At 51.8% G+C, this 17,256-nt stretch overlaps 1 protein-coding gene across 2 annotated transcripts in view; it reads right to left on the bottom strand.

Annotated features, from left to right (window-relative positions):
• The window catches only part of TRPV4 (transient receptor potential cation channel subfamily V member 4), a 50,669-nt gene that overhangs the window by 21,862 nt on the left and 11,551 nt on the right, over positions 1-17,256 (bottom strand). For both annotated transcript variants that reach the window (XM_019039273.4, XM_063694303.1), the window contains exons 2-3: positions 9,738-10,154; positions 3,388-3,560 (exon numbers count right to left, since the gene is read on the bottom strand). In XM_019039273.4, the coding sequence (XP_018894818.3) occupies positions 3,388-3,560; positions 9,738-10,123 (559 nt within the window). In that variant the 5' untranslated portion in view covers positions 10,124-10,154. The remainder of the gene's footprint in view (positions 1-3,387; positions 3,561-9,737; positions 10,155-17,256) is intronic.

Below are 17,256 nucleotides of genomic sequence, written 5' to 3' on the forward strand. Positions count from 1 at the left end.
CCACCCCAATCTGAAACATTCCTCCCTCCTTTTTTCACCTGGTTAACTGCAACTCAGACTCTGCTCAAGTGTTACCTCCTCCAGGAAGCTCTCCTGGATTTTCCCTGACTAGGTCAAATCCTCCAGTACAGCCTTTTGTTGACACCTGTTACAGTTCATAACTGTGTGCTTATTTATGTGGTTGCTTGGTCAATGCTGGTCCTGTCCAGGAGCCTCTGGGCACCTTGAGGGCAGGGTGATGTCTGCTTTGCTCACTATCATTCGGCCTCTGCCAAGCACAGTGCCTGGTACGTGGTAGGTGCCCAACAACCATTTGCTGAGTTAACACACATTGAATGAAGGGGAGAGCTGGGCACCCCAGGTAATTCCAAACCATAGGTGACCCAAAGTGGAACTAGAGACCCTGGATTCGGGCTTTCAGACACAGGTTATAGACCCAGGGAGGGGACGCCTGGGTCCTGGGCGGAGACGTCGGGAGCAGGATCTTCCCAGAGATGAGGTGGAACATGCAGTTCCAGGAACCAGCCACCAGGTGGCGAAGTGGCTCTGCCCAGGGTGGGGTGCTGTAGCCAGGGGCTCTAAATTGACAATTGCCAAATTGGAGGTTGTGAAACTCTGCGGAGGGGAGGTGGGGGCACGGGAGGGCGTCCCAGACTTCCCTGATAATCAGATGAGCTCATGACCTTTTAGCCATGCAGGGACGGATCCAGGTTTTGTGGGACGTGGACTAGGTCGAGGACCTCAGAAAGGGCCTTAGCCAGGGGCCCTGGCACTTAATTGGTATCATGGACCTCACAGTAAGTCTCCCTCTATGCACATACGCTAGCCTCTGCAATTTCAGAGACCCACCTCCCAAGCCTATCTTAGAGTCCCCCACCCACACTCATGCACAGACACACATGCATCTGGGTTCCTGGACTATGCTAGGAGTCCCCGACTCAGTCCTGAATTCAGGAGAAGCCAGAGGCCTTGACAAGCCAGACTGGTGCTGAAGGCACAGGTGCCAGCATCCATCTCCCAGGATTCGCTCTACCCCAAGATTCCGCACTTTTGCCTCACGTACTTGGTGGACCAGGAGAGGCCATTTGGCCAGGGCTTAAACATGGGTTATCTCCGAATGAGATTATTCATGCCATCACTGAGCTACTCCAGGAGCAGAGAGAAGCCCCGTCCTCCCACAGCTCTAAACTTGTGCCTCCAAACGAGGCCACATCGCGTGGCCGGGAACCATGAATGAATATTTTTCATAAATCCAGCAATTGTATTTTTTTTTTTTTTGAGACAGAGTCTCGCTGTTTCGTCCAGGCTGGAGTGCAGTGGTGCAATCTTGGCTCACTGCAACCCCCACCTCCCAGGTTCAAGTGATTCTCCTGGCTCAGCTTCCTAAGTAGCTGAAATTACAGGTGTGTGCCACTAAGCCTGGCTTTTTTTTTTTTTTTTTTTTTTTGTATTTTTAGTAGAGACAGGGTTTTACCATGTTGGCAAGGCTGGTCTCAAACTCCTGACCTTAGGTGTTCCACCCGCCGCAGCCTCCCAAAGTGCTGGGATTATAGGCATGAGCCACCGCGCCCGGCCCCAGCAATTGTCTCCTGATGGACACAATGATACTGCATCGTATTGTTTCAGGGTAAGAATGAGGTTGAGGCCAGCCTCAGTGGCTCATGCCTGTAATCCCAGCACTTTGGGAGGTTGAGGCAGGAGGATCGCTTGAAGCCAGGAGTTTGATACCAGCCTGGGCAACATAGTGAGACCTGTCTCTTAAAAAAAAAGAAAAAAAAATTTAGCCAGGCATGGTAGCTTGCACCTGTAGTCCCAACTACTCTGGAGGCCGAAGCAGGAGGATTGCTTGAAGCCAGAAGTTCAAGGCTGCAGGGAGCTGTGATCACACCACAGCATTCCAGCCTGGGTGACAGAATGAGACCGTATCTCAAAAAAAAAAAAAAAAAAAAAAACAGGTTGATAAAGGTATATGTGGATGATGTAGCACAGACTTGTTCACCCTATTTGGGAACTTAATTTACTTAAAGTAACTGAAGTCTTAAAAAATGTCCTCTTCTGGCTGGGCACAGTGGCTCATGCCTATAATCCCAGCACTTCGGGAGGCCAAGGCGGGCGGATCACCTGAGGTCGAGAGTTCAAGACCAACCTGACCAACATGGAGCGACCCCGTCTCTACTAAAAATACAAAATTAGCCGGGTGTGGTGGCACATGCCTGTAATCCCAGCTACTTGGGAGGCTGAGGCAGGAGAATCACTTGAACCCAGGAGGCAGAGGTTGCAGTGAGCAGAGATCATGCCATTGCACTCCAGCCTGGGCAACAAGAACGAAACTCTGTCTCAAAAAAAAAAAAAAAAAAAAAAAAAAAAGCCTCTTCTGACATCCCTGAAGCCTCCTCAGACTTAGGCTGTAGACCAACCATGGTCCACCTTCCAAGATGGGCCCTTCTTCATAGCATGTATCACAATTCTTTTTTTTTTTTTTCCTGTCTGTCACCCAGGCTGGAGTGCAGTGGCATGATCACAGCTCACTGCAGCCTCAGCCTCCCAGGCTCATGCAACCCTCCTGCCTTGGCCTCCCAAAGTGCTGGGATTACAGGTGTGAGCCACCATGCCCAGCCTTGGTGTCACACTTCTTGACATGGTATCTTGACTTGTGAGATCATGGCCAGTTTAATAATGGCTTACCCAGAACCCAGCACATTGCAGGTGGCTGATTTGGGTGCAGGTGTTCACAGGTAAGGCCTGGGGCTGTGGAGGGTGCCGGTGTCCTGAGGTGGGTGTTTTGAATCTGGACAAGGCTGAAGGGTTAGCTCTCTGGGCTGGGGCTTCAGCCTAGGAAGTGGAGCCCTAAAGCTGGGCTGGGGTGGAGCAGACCCCAAGAAGTAGAATCAGGACTACCAGCCCAGACACCCGCCCATCCCTCCAGACCTTCTCTCAGGGGAGCAGGAGCTCCAGGACTCCAGCTGCCTGCGCTGGGATCTTTGTGGGATGAGAGCCAGGAGAGCTCTGCAGAGCCAGGAGTATGCTATGATTATTCCCCAGTTTACATATGAGGAAACAGAGGCTCAGCGAGGTCACACATCGCTTAAGTGGTAAAGGTAGAATCTGAACCCAGGTAGGTGGACTCTGCTTACCCACTACACTAACCTTTTCATACATAAGGGCTGAATGAATGAAAGAATGAATAAATGGAGGTAGCTGAGGCCCAGAGAGGTTAAGTAACATGGTGAAGGACACACAGGACCAGACTCCCTGTCCAGTGCACTTTCCAGGCCAATGCAGTCCACCGACCCAAAGAAAGAAGCTGAGGGGAAAGGGGGCCCCCAATGCCAGGCTTCCCCCACACCCCTGGCTGTCCCACTGGCTATGCCCATCTGGGTGGCTCACCTCGAAACTCCTCATCAGTTAGGCGTTTCTTGTGGGTCAGCAAGAATGGGAGCAGCCCGTCCAGGTCAGCAGTGGAGCCCCGGGACACGATGTCAAAGAGGATAGGCCGGTTGAAGACTTTGAGGATGGGGGCCGGCTGAGGGGCAGGGGCTTTGGGGCTCTGCGGCTGCTTCCTGGAGGAGGTAGGGAGGCAAGTTGATGGGAGGGCTCATCCCCTGCCTGCCCCACTGTCCCTGGCCTTAGGGACCCAGAGACTGTGGTGGCGGGCAGGCAGCTGAAGCCCTACAAGGAACAGGGTGAGGTAGTTGGGGCAGATGTAAAAACTAAGGAATGTTCTATCCAACAAACTATAGCTAGTACCTACTGTGTGTTGGGTGGAGACAAACAGAAAGAAATGCACAGACTGCCCATACATCTATCCACCCATCCATCCACACATCCACTCACCCACCCATCCATCTATCCATCCATCCATCCATCCATCACTCATCTATCCATCCATCCATCTACCCATCCACCCATCTATCCATCCATCACTCATCCATCCATCTACCCATCCACCCACTCCTCCATCTATCCACCCATCCATCCATCATTCATCCATCCATCCATCCATCCATCTACCCATCCACTCACCCATCCATCCATCCATCACTCATCCATCCATCCATCTACCCATCCACCCACCCATCCATCCATCCATCACTCATCCATCCATCTACCCATCCACCCACCCATCCATCCATCCATCACTCATCCATCCATCTGCCCACTCATCCATCCATCCATCCACCCACCCACCATTCACCCATCCACCTACCCACCCATCCATCCATTCATCACTCATCCATCCATCACTCATCCATCCATCCACCCATCCATCCATCCACCCATCCATCCACTTATCCATCCATCCATCACTCATCCATCCATCTACCCATCCACCCATCCACCCATCCATTCATCCACCCATCTACCTACCCGCCCAACCATCCATCCATCCCTCATCCATACATCCACCCACCCAGCATCCACCCATCCACCTACCCACCCATCATCCATCCACCCATTCATCCATCCCTCTATCACTCATCCATCCATCCCTCACTGATCCATCCATCCATCCACCCACTCATCCATCCATCCATCCATCCATCCCTCATCCATTCATCTACCTATCCACTCACTCCTCCATCTGTCCACCCATCCATCCACTACTCATCCATCCATCCACCCACTCATCCATCCACCCATCTGCCCATCCATCCACTCACCCATCCATCCATCCATCCGCCCATCCATCCACTCACCCATGCATCCATCCATCCATCCATCCATCCATCACTCGTCTATCCATCCATCTGCCTATCCACCCATCCATCCATCCATCCATCCAACTGCCCATCCACTCACCCACCCACTCATATATTAGTCATTTATTGAGTACTTACTAAGGCAGAGAAACTGAAAGAGACAAAAACAAAGATAAAATAAAGAAACAGCAGACTAAAAGATGAGGCATTTCATCCATTCATTCCATAACTAACCCATTAATTTATTCATTCAACAAACATTTGAGACAAATGAGGCCATGCTCATATGTACCTGCCCATGGCCCACCACACGGTAAACATTCAATAGATGTTAGTTGATATTACCATTATTAATGAGTGCCTACTGTGTGTCTGGAGCTTGTATGTGCATGGGAGAGATGTGGGGCTACAGAGGCAGATGGTGGAAGGGTGTGGCACAGAGAGGGCTGGGAAGAGAAGAGATAGAGAGAAAAGGGAAGGAAACAGACACTAAGAGCTGGAGGGCTTGGAGACACTCATTCAGTCATTCAACAAACATTACTTCGGCACCTATTATATGCTAGGTTCTGAGAGAGAAAGAGCTAGCCCAGGGCCACCATGAGGCGGGAATGCTCTCTCTGTCACGTTCTTACCTGGCCCAGTGCCTGGCACATCTTGGGATGCATTAAGACTCTGTTCAATGAATAAGAGACTAAAGAGAAGGAGGAAGATGGAGGCACAGGGTCTGGGAGGGAGAAGAGGGGAGAGTAGGGGAACAGAGAAAACCCTAACAAGAGGCAGCAGGGCCAGAGGGGAAGGGGGAATGCAGTTGGGGAAACTGAGGCCAGGGCAGGTTGTGGAAGCAGGTGGGAGGGGGTTGCTGTACCCAGCCTGTCTTGCCATGAGAAGGGGACAGCCACTCTCCTCCCTTCCTCTTCGCCAGGGGTTGAGATTTTCCATCTCAGGGCAGGTACTGGCAAAGGGGGTCATTAGCATCCACAGTAGGGTAAGAGGTGCTCTCCTGTTGACAGGGGCACAGGCACAGATACAGCCTCTAATGAGGGCACTTAGGCAGCCCCCACTTTACCTCTTCCTGAACTTTGACCTTTGAGCCAAAAAATAAACAGCAATACTGCCCCCACCAGATCTCACTGAGGCAGCCTTCAGGGCTCAGCCGTGCCCCACTTACTCCACCAGCCTGGACTTCCTGGGGTAGGGGTGGGGAGGAGGGCTTGCAGGAGGGGTCTGAGGGAGGGGAAGTGGAGATACAGAGCCCACCAGCTTTCAACAGGACCTGGGAAGGCTTGGGGACAGAAGGATGGGAACACTGGGCACTCTGCTGCTCTGGCCCTTAGTTTCCACCTCTGAGCAGAGGTTGTACAGATTTTTCAGCACACAGACAACTGTGAGGCCCTGTTCCTTGGAGACATCTGCAGAGCCTCTCCAGCCTTAGGCCCTTGCACTCACATTTCTCTCCACCTACAACACCCTTCCCTCCCTCTCTGTGACCGCCCCTTCGTGACCTTTAGCTTTGGGCTTAAATGTCGACTCCTCCAAGAAGCCTTCCTGGATTACCTTTCTTGTATCCACCCACTCTCTAACTTCAGCACCTCCCCCAACTCACATGGCACATCCATGTGCTCAGCTACTTGCTTCTTGTCTGTCTCACCCTCTAAACGGAAAGTGCCGCCTGAGTAGAGGTGGATCTGGTCTGGCTCAGCCTGAAGCCTCAGGGCCAACCCCACTGACTGGCAGATAGTGGGCACCCAAGAAACATCCACTGGCTGGGTGCGCTGGCTCACGCCTGTAATCCCAGCATTTTGGGAGGCCGAGGTGGGCAGGTCACTTGAGGTCAGTAGTTCGAGACTAGCCTGGCCAACATGGTAAAACCCTGTCTCTACTAAAAATACAAAAATTAGCCGGTTGTGGTGGTGCACACCTGTAGCTCCAGCTACCCAGGAGGCTGAGGCTGGAGAATTGCTTGAACCTGGGAGGTGGAGGTTGCAGTAAGCCAAGATAGCGCCACTGCACTCCAGCCTGAGTGGCAGAGAAAGACCCTGTCTCAAAAAAAAAAAAAAAGAAAAAGAGACATCTGAATGAAATCAATGACTGTGAATAAATAAAGGGGGCGGCTCTTGACCAAGCAAGGGCTGTGAAGGTGAATCGGCTCCATCCAAGAGATAAATGAATCTGTGGCCAGCAAGGGGGACAGAGGAGGACCATGCAAGTCCAGGTCATCTCCAGACCTCAGCACCATCCTCCAGGACACACACACAGGCCACCGAGAGGAGATTTCATGGAGCAGTTGAGGAAAGGGTCAATTCAGGGCACATTAGGGACAGCAGGGCCGGGACCTAGAAAGGATACAGTTCAGCAGGGACTGCTGAGGCTCAGGAGGAGCTGGCTAGGAGACTGCAAGCCCTGCTCCCTCCCCCAAACTGCCGAAAGCTTGTGGAAGTCCCTGGGCTTCCTAAAGGACCAGGAGGGAGGGCTCAACCTCACAAAGCAGGGACTCTGCAGGTGACAGACAATAGGGTCATGCTGGAAACAGAACCCGGGATGTCTGAGTTTGCAGAGTGCCACACAAACCACATGCAGATGCCAGCATAACACACTGGGGGAGGATGGGGACCAGACAAGGTGGTCAAGGGGGCTGGAGGCTCCCTGTCCCCAGCTAGGCCTGGCATGGAATGCATCATAGGGGCCACATGCTGTGACCCCATCCAGGGCTTCTCTCCAGTCTGTCTTTTCTTTCAGCAAGGCTGTCATTATGGGAAAGAAAGGTTGAATGCCTTGGGGTTTCCAGCTCTTTCTAAGCCTCAGGAAAGCCACTGGATGGCCAGGAATGGAGGTGATGATTGAAGAAGACCCAGGAGGGGCAGCTGGATGTGTGCCAGGAAGAGAAGGTAGGGAGATGGATGGATGAATAGATGCAAAAATGGAAGAAAAGATGAGCAAATGAATAAATGAGTCAGTGACTAAGCAAACAAAAGAGTGAATGGACAAATGGATGGACAGAGATCTGGGTGAATGAATTGGTGGTTAGAAGAGAGAAGGAGAGGAAGGAAAGAAGGACAGCAGGCAGGTGAGCAATCAAGCACGAGAAATGGAATGAATGAATGAATAAATGAATGAATGATGAATAGTTTGATAGCTGAATGGCTAGATGACTAGAAACAGTGGGTAGGTGAGAGGATGAAATGACATTCAGATGAGAAAATGCTAGATGAATGGAAGGTTGGTTATATGGGTGTATGGCTGGACAGATGGCTGACAGATGGGTAGATGAGTAGATAGATATTTTAATGAGTGGACAATGGATGGATAGATTGGATAGGTGGACAAAAAAGTGTAAAGATGGGTAAATGAATGAGTAGATGTTAGATGGATAAATGGATGGATGGACGGACGGATGAACAGATGTATAAATAAGAAGATAATAAACAAATGGAAGGCTGGATGTATAGGTGAAGAGATGGACAGACAAGTAGATTAATGGGGGACAGGTGAGTACGTGGATATGTAGGTGAATAAAAAAAGATGAGGCGGGATGCGGTGGCTCACACCTATAATCCCAGCACTTTGGGAGGCCAAGGCAGGTGGATCACGAGGTCAGGAGTTCAAGACCAGCCTGGCCAAGACGGTGAAAACCTGTCTCTACTAAAAATACAAAAAAAAATTAGCTGGGTGTGGTGGCGGGTGCCTGTAATCCCGGCTACTCGGGAGGCTGAGACTGGAGAATTGCTTGAACCCAGGAGGTGGAGGTTTCAGTGAGCCGAGATCATGCCATTGCACTCCAGCCTGGGCAACAGAGCAAGACTCCATCTCAAAAAGAAAAAAAAAGCAGATGAATGAATGGAGAGTTAGATGAGTAAATAGTTGTATAAATGAGTGGGTGGAAGGGTGAATGGGTAAATGGGTAAATGGCTGAGTTTGCATTTGTATAAATGCATTTGCATTTGTATAAATGAGTGGGTGGATGGATGAATGGATGAACAGACAAATGTCCTATGGAAGGGTGGACAGAGGGGTAAATGGGTAGAGTAATGGATGATGGATTAATAGATAGATGGATGATGAATAGATGGATGGATGATGGATAGGTGGGTAGATGGATGGATGGATGATGGGTGGATAGATAGATGATATACGGATGGATGGATAGATTAATGGATAGATGGACATATGGAATGATGAATAGACGAATAGATGGACAGATGGAAGGATGATGGATGAATGAATAGATGAATGGATGGATGATGGATGATGGATGGATGGATAGATGGATAGATGATAGATGGCTGGATGATGGATGGATGTATGGATGGATGATGGATGATGGATGGATGGATAGATGGATAGATGATAGATGGCTGGATGATGGATGGATGTATGGATGGATGATGGATGATGGATGGATGGATAGATGGATAGATGATAGATGGCTGGATGATGGATGGATGTATGGATGGATGATGGATGATGGATGGATGGATAGATGGATAGATGATAGATGGCTGGATGATGGATGGATGTATGGATGGATGATGGATGATGGATGGATGGATAGATGGATAGATGATAGATGGCTGGATGATGGATGGATGTATGGATGGATGATGGATGATGGATGGATGGATAGATGGATAGATGATAGATGGCTGGATGATGGATGGATGTATGGATGGATGATATATGGATGGATGATATATGGATGGAGAGATGAATGGATCGATGGATAGATGTATGGATGGTTGGATGGATGGATGGAGGATATAGAGATGGAGAGATGAATGGATTGATGGATAGATGTGTGGATGGTTGGATGGATGGATGGATGGATGGATGAATAGATGGGTGGTTGGATGGATGGATGGACGGATGATATATGGATAGGGAGATGAATAGATGGATGGATAGATGTATGGATGGTTGGATGGATAGATGGATGGATGGATGAATCGACGGATGGGTGGATAATAGATAGAGGGGTGGATGATGAATGGGTGAATGGATACAGAGGAGGAGACCACAGGCCAGGAAGCTAACAATACTCACTCTATGATCTTCTTCCTCCACCTCTTGTTGTCACTGGGGTGGTGACGATAGGTGCCGTAGTCAAACAGTGAGTCCATGGGTGCTTTCTTGGGCCCAGGCACCACCGAGGACTCATATAGGGTGGACTCCAGCAGATCGATGGGGTTGGGCACCCCCTTGCGGAAGGCGCCCTGGAACTTCATGCGCAGATTTGGTCGCCCATCGCCTGGGCCAGCAGGGCGACTGGCATCAGCCGGTGAGGGCGAAGGGGAGCCATCCTCCCCCTCAAACAGATTGGCCAGGGAGGAGAGAGGAAAAGCCTCCCCGCCTGGGGTGCCACTCTCATCCCCGGGGAGCTCAGCCACCTCCCCGGGCCCCGCGCGGGGGCCTTCACTGGAATCCGCCATGCCTGCCCCAGGCCTGTCTGCACTGCTCAGCCTGCAAGGGAATGAAAGGGGAGTCAGGCAGAACCCGGCCAGTGGCGGGGGCTCCAGGAAGCCCCCTCCCACGTGGACAAGCAGCAGTGCTGCCAGCTGCTTCAAAGCCACCGTTGTAATGACAGGGGCACAGGGAGGCCACTCCCAGATGTGGTTGGCCGCCAGCCTCAGGCGGGAACTGCAACAGGAGCCTCTTTCAGGAACCTGGAAACACAAATTGGCCCCAGGTCCAACTACCCTGGGCATTAGCTGAAAGAGGGTGGACTTCAGGGTCAAGCTGGGACCCCGTACTTGGATCCCAGACCCTACTGCTGACCAAGAAAGCCAGCTTTGGAGCCCCAGAGAGCCAAGTTCAAATCCAGGCTCCACACTTAGTCATTCCATGACATTGAGCAAGTCGACATTTCATAGCCTCAGCTTCCTGATCTGTAAGATGGGGATATCCAAGCCTCATGGACAGAACATGCAGTCCAGTGGCCAGTGCAGTGCAGTGCCTGGCACGTGGTAAGCACCTGCTAAGGCAGAACCATTAACCGTGGGCTTCAGGCACAGGAGGGGCTCAGAAAATCCATGTGGACTTGCTGTGTGGGCCGGCAGTCCTTTTCCTCATCAAACGCCGTCATGACGAACCCATTTTACAGAACAGGAAACTGAGGCTCCAAGACTTGAGTTGACTTCCCCAGTGCACAAACTCTGCTCCCCAGTGCAAAGTGCTGATCCCTCCCTGCACCTTTGCCTGGTCAACTCCTCCCCACTGGTGTTCCAGCTCAACTGGGCTCCTCTGGAAAGCCCTCCCTGGCCTGCACACACTCGCTCCCAGGATCCATGCTCCTCTCCTCAGAAGCTTTATCCCAGCTGTTCACGGGATGGTTCGTTCCCAGGCTGTGGGCGCCAGGAGGCAGGAAATGTATCTGTCTTCTCCATCCCTGAGTCCTCACACAAATGAACAACTTTATGACAAAGATGTCATTTGTTCCCATTTCTCAGATGAGGAAGCAGCTTTCAAAGGCAGCAAACAGCTTGCAGGAAGAAGAGCTGGACTTGAACCATGTCTCTCTGGCTCCCGGGTCCAGTGCTTAGCCAGGAGCCAGGGCAAGGGAGGGGCAAGGCCCCACTGGTTGGCTGTCGGCACCCTGCTCTCTGTAGCGTGGTGCCAGCCAGGCGGGGCTGGGCACCGAGGGTGAGTTTCCTGGAACTCTTACCACCCTACCCGGGAGGCAGGGGCATGTCTGAAAAGCCCTCTCTTGTACGTCTCACCCTTCCCACCCAATACGCACGTAGAAAAACAAATAAACTAGTTCCCACCTTGTTTGTTCTGTGGCTTCCAGGAGGGAAGACTTGGACCAGAGAGGTGGGGACACAGCAAGAGGCCTCCCTTAGTGGGAGCAGCAGGACACAGAGGGTCAGAGCTCCCACTGGGGGCGGGCTTCCCTTTGGACACCAAAAGGGAGAGACAGCCTGGCCTTTGGAGTCATTCAGGCCTGGGTTCTAATCCCAGCTCTGCTATTTACATGTAGTGTGATCTTAGGTAAGTTACTTGAGCTCCCCAAGCCTCAGTTTCCTCCTCTGCAAAATGGGTACAATTGTAGTCACTTCTTCATAGGGTTGCAGGCAGTGGGAAGTGAGGTCAGATATATCCAGTGCCACTTCTGGGATTAAAGTGGGGTTTTGGCTGGGCGCAGCAGCTCACGCCTGTAACCCCAGCACTTTGGGAGGCCGAGGCGGGCGGATCACTTGAAGTCAGGGGTTCGAGACCAGCCTGGCTAACATGGCAAAACCCCGTCTCTATAAAAAATACAAAAATTAGCCAGGCATGGTGGCACGTGCCTGTAGTCCCAGCTACTTAGGAGGCTGAGGCAGGAGAATCACTTGAACCCAGGAGGCAGAGGTTGCAGTGAGCCAAGATGGCGCCACTGCACTCCAGCCTGGGCAACAGAGCAAGACTCTATCTAAAAATAAATACCTCAGGTAAGTCGCTTAGCCTCTCTGAGCCTCAGTTTCCTCATCTGTAAATAGAGTGGGACTTTCAGTTATTATAACCAAACGAAGAAAGAGAAGTTAGGAGGCCAGGTTCTGAAATGAGACCCAGTTCCTCTCTTGGCCCTGGTCATTAGCCGTTTGACCATGGGCAAATCACTTCCTCTGTCTGCCCTGTGGTTTTCCCACCTGTAAGACCGGAGTGACCACGCCTCCTCCTAGGGTCCTCCAGCATGTGAGGCACCTAAGTTCCAGCACCTAGAAGGACCTCTGGAGACATGAAGTCCTTTCGACTGGCCAGACAGGAGAGGGGGATCTGGATCCCCAGTCCCTCATGGCTGCCACATGCATTTGGGCTTTGCTCTGCAGGAATGGGGGCCAGGGGGTTGCTGAGGCAGGAGGGGCATCTGCAGGGGCACAGGCATTGGCGGGAGGCGGATTAGACTCTCCTGGGCATGGCCCTGTCCACCTCACTGGGGGCCCTGAGGTCGGGGGAGACGAGGCATCAGGCACACCCTCTGTGTTGTCAATACCCTTCTATCCACTGCACCCCTCACCATGGCACCTCAGGGGCTAATGGAACCCCACCCCAGGGAGCTCCCAAGGCCAGAGAAGGCAGCCAAGAAGGTCCTTCCATCCCCCACCATGCCTGCACCCTCCTCCCCTCAGGAGGATAGCCCTCCCCTAAGCCTGGACAGCACCCCAGGTTCCTGGAGACTCCAAAATGGGGGCTCTGGTGCCAGCCAATCCCGGGTTCAAATCCCCTCCCAGCAACTGTCAACCTGTCTGGCTGCCGTGTGGCCTTCGGCAAGTCACGCCGCGATCATGATTAGCATTCTAATTAGGATGAAATAATAATTATGAACTAAATCACCATCCTCGCCTGATGACGTAGCTCAGGCTGTGCCCCGCACGGGGCCTCATCCAGCCCTCATCATGACTCCAGACCAGTGGTTCTCAACCAAGGACAGTTCTGCTCCTCCCCTAAGGACATTTGGCAATATCTGATGACATGTTTTGTTGTCACAACTGTACAGGAGAGGGAGCACTACTGGCATCTGGTAGATCAAGGCCAGGGATGGCACTAAACATCCTCCAAAGCAAAAGACAGCCCCACACCACAAAAAAATGACCCAGCCAACAATGTCAATAGCGCCGAGACTCAGAACATCTGCCGTGGAGGTAGGTACTGCAATCGTTCCCATTCTACAGATGAGGAAACTGAGGCTCAGAGAGGCTAAGTGACTTGCCTGAGGTCACACAGCAGGTTAGTGACAGAGCCAGGACTGAAATGCGGGCAGCTGGCTGCAGAACCCAGGTTGAATCCCTCCATGGACTGGGGATGTCCTAGGTGCCAGGTGAGGGTGAAGGGGAGCCATCCTCACCCTCAAATAGATTGACCAGGGAGGAGAGGGGGAAGGCCTCCCCACCAGGAAGCTCGGCCACCTCACCAGGCCTGCACAGGGGCCTTTGCTGGGATCTGCCATGCCGGATGGTAGTAAACATCCTTCTAAACAAAAGACAGCCCCACACCACACAGAATAACCCAGTCAACAACATCAACAGCGCTGAGGTTGAGAAAATCTGCCCTGGAGGTAGGTATTGCAATCATTCCCATTTTACAGATGAGGAAACTGAGGCTCAGAGAGGCTAAGCGACTTACCTGAGGTCACACAGCAGTTTAGTGATGGAGTACCAGGGTACCACCTGAGCGCTTACAGTGTCTCCTTCAAGCTTCACAACCACCCCCAGGAGGAAGGGATGATTACTGCCGCCCATTCTCATCTCTCTGAGCCTCGGTTTCTCTACTTGTAAAATGGGGATTGCAATAATAGCACCTCCCTTGTAGGGCTTCTGGGAGATAAGGCAGGTCAAGTGTTTCTTGGGCACCTAAGAAATACTTGATAAATGTTGGATCTTGTCACATTTAATTATAATCATCACCACTATGATACAGTCCTGATTTACCTGTCCTCCTTACTCCCCTTCCCCAAAACACACATGTACACACGTGCCAGCACTACAGCCTGACATTTTATAGCCCACGCTAAAATCCACCAAGCCCCTCTCTCATTCAATCCCCCGAAGAACCTGAACAAAGCTAGGCTATTGCTCCCACTTTACAGCTAAGGAAACGGAGGCTCTGAGAGGCCAGCTAGGGAGTAAATGGCTTTGAAGAAAACCTCTAGACTCCTAGCCCTGGGCTCCTTCCACATCACAGCACTCAGGAGTGTGTACACACCAGCTCACGTGTACACATACACATAGGCATGTGTACACACACACACACACACACACACACACACACGGCTCTGCTGCTCTGTGGCAATTCCCTCCCCAAACACTGTCCTGTTCTCTGTGGTCAGAGAAAGAGTTTACTCCCTGTTCTAATTTGCCCTAAAGGCTGTTATTACACATTCCAAACTCATGCCAGTTTTAGGAGGGAGGGAAGTGGGGGATGCAGGCAGGGAGAGAGGCTGAGAGCCTGGGTGTGAGTCCACATGTGTCTCCTCTGCGTGTGACTGTCATGTACACTTCTTCCCACCTTCCTCCATGGGCGTGTGCATGTGTGTGTGCTCACTGTGAGCAGGCATGGTGGGCCCTTCGTTCCCGCACGGGCTCACAATGCCTCCTACCAGGAGCCCCTCCACAGTGGGGAAGCTCCCAGCTGCACCAGGTGTGCATCAGGGAGGCACCCAAGAACGTTCCTGCACGACTGTGAACATCCTCACACACTGACATCTTCACAACAGCGTTCATTCAGAGCAGCGGGTGTTTGTTTGTTGAGACAGGGTCTCACTCTGTCACCCAGACTGGAGTGCAGTGGCACAATCTCAGCTCACTGCAACCTCCTCCTCCCAGGCTCAAGCAATTCTCCTGCCTCAGCCTCCCAAGTAGCTGGGATTACAGAAACACGCCACTACCACTCGGCTAATTTTTGTATTTTTAGTACAGACGGGGTTTCACATGTTGGCCAGGCTGGTCTTGAACTCCTGACCTCAAATGATCTACCCACCTCGGCCTCCCAAAGTGCTGGAATTACAGGCATGAGCCACTGCACCCGGCCAAAGTAGCGGTTTTTGAATATGTTGGTTTTAAATCCTATATATTCAAAAGAAGGTTTATATTCAAACTCTTCTTTAGAATGTATATACTGAATGGTGGTCCATACAGAGATGGCAGTTGTGTAGGATGGATAAAGAACCTGCATCTTCCTCTGGAAAGGGCCCAAGGGGCAGCAGTAGAAGCCAGCTACCTATTTATTCCACACATTTATTGAGCACCTACTATGTGCCAGGCACTGTGCTAGACTAGGGACACAGATGTGAACAAAACAGATAACAATCCCTTTGGGGGCAGACCTTCTGGTGGGGAAACAATAAACTAGACAAACCAAGCAGCAGAGTCACATCGGGTGGTGTTAAGAACTGCATAGACCAGAAGGGCTCAGGAGTGGGCACGTTAAGGGGTGCAGGAGTCCTGAGTAGGGTGATGAGATACAGGGCTGAGCCAGGGTCCCCAGACCTTCCTTTCTGCCCTAGACAGAGACCCCAGGCTTTCCGGGAACCTGGCTTTCTGCTCTCATGGCCCCCTGAGCCGGTGGGGCACAGAGTGAGAGAGCATTTTGACGTCAGGCAGACCAGAGGGTCAGATCCCAGACCCACAGCTCACTTGCTGGGTGAGTTTGAGCAAGTTACCCAGCCTCTCTGATCTTCACTTTCTTCAGCTGCCCTATTTTTTTTTTTTTTTTTTTTTTTTTTTGAGACGGAGTCTCCCTCTGTCGCCTAGGCTGGAGTGCAGTGGCGCATCTCCATTCACTGCAAGCTCCGCCTCCCGGGTTCACGCCATTCTCCTGCCTCAGCCTCCCGAGTAGCTGGGACTACAGGCACCCGCCACCACGCCCAGCTAATTTTTTGTATTTTTTTATTACAGACGGGGTTTCACGGTGTTAGCCAGGATGGTCTTGATCTCCTGACCTCGTGATCCGCCCGCCTCAGCCTCCCAGAGTGCCGGGATTACAGGCGTGAGCCACCGCGCCCGGCCCTCAGCTGCCCTATTAAGGGATCGTAATAGGGTCGTTGTGAGAGGTATAGACCTTGAGTCAAGTGCCTGGCATAAAGAAAGCCTCAATAAACAGCAGATTGCACAACAGATGGCTTCTCTCTAAGAATCCTGGATTCAAAGGCGGTGGAGGTCTCTGGCTCCGTCCCCATGCCCCAACTTGCGGAGGGTGGAAAAAGGGGCCCATCCTCGGGGTTACCCGCGGCTTTGCCTGATCTCATGGAAACGCTGGCAAACATTTGTCAAATCCCATCCTCCTGATTACGTGACCAAGGAAAGCTGCTTAAATCTGGGGGCAAGTTTGGGCATGCAAGCCTGCTCCGCCCCAGCGGGGAGGATTCCAGGGAGCTGGTTTCTCCCGGTTCCCTCCCTTCTGGAATCAATTCATTCCACCAGGCATCAATGCAGTGGCACCTGTTTGCAGGGCACAGGGGAGACATAAAAGTGTGGAACCTCAGAGAACTCGCAGTCCAGGAGGGAAGGCTGATGGCTCTTTCTGCCTCCAGGCCTTTGCCTAGGCTGTTCCCTCCGCCTGGAATGCCCTTCCCTTCGCTGGCTGGCTCCCACTTACTCCTCAGGCCTCATCTTAAAGGGCACTTCCTCTGAAAAGCCCTCCTGTTTCCCCTGCTCTTTACTCTTAGAGTAACATGTGCCTTCCTTTACAGCACTTCCCACTATTAAACTTTTCTATATATGTATTTTTTTTTTCAAGAGAGTCTTGCTCTGTCCCCCAGGTTGGAGTGCAGTGGCATGATCTCAGCTCACTGCAACCTCCGCCTCCTGGGTTCAAGCAATTCTCATGCCTCAGCCTCCTCGAGTAGCTGGGATTACAGGCATGCACCACAACACCCGGCTAATTTTTTGTATTTTTAGTAGAGGCAGGGTTTTGCCATGTTGGTCAGTCTGGTCTTGAACCCCTGACCTCAGGTGATCCACCCGCCTCAGCCTCCCAAAATGTTGGGATTATAGGTGTGAGCCACCGCACCCAGACTATATATTATTCTTTGATTCATCTTCTCTCTTCGCCTCCAGAGTTTTAGTTCCATGTGGTAGGGACTATTTCG

Source organism: Gorilla gorilla, chromosome 10 (genome assembly GCF_029281585.2).
Source record: "Gorilla gorilla gorilla isolate KB3781 chromosome 10, NHGRI_mGorGor1-v2.1_pri, whole genome shotgun sequence".
Lineage (NCBI taxonomy): Eukaryota > Metazoa > Chordata > Mammalia > Primates > Hominidae > Gorilla > Gorilla gorilla.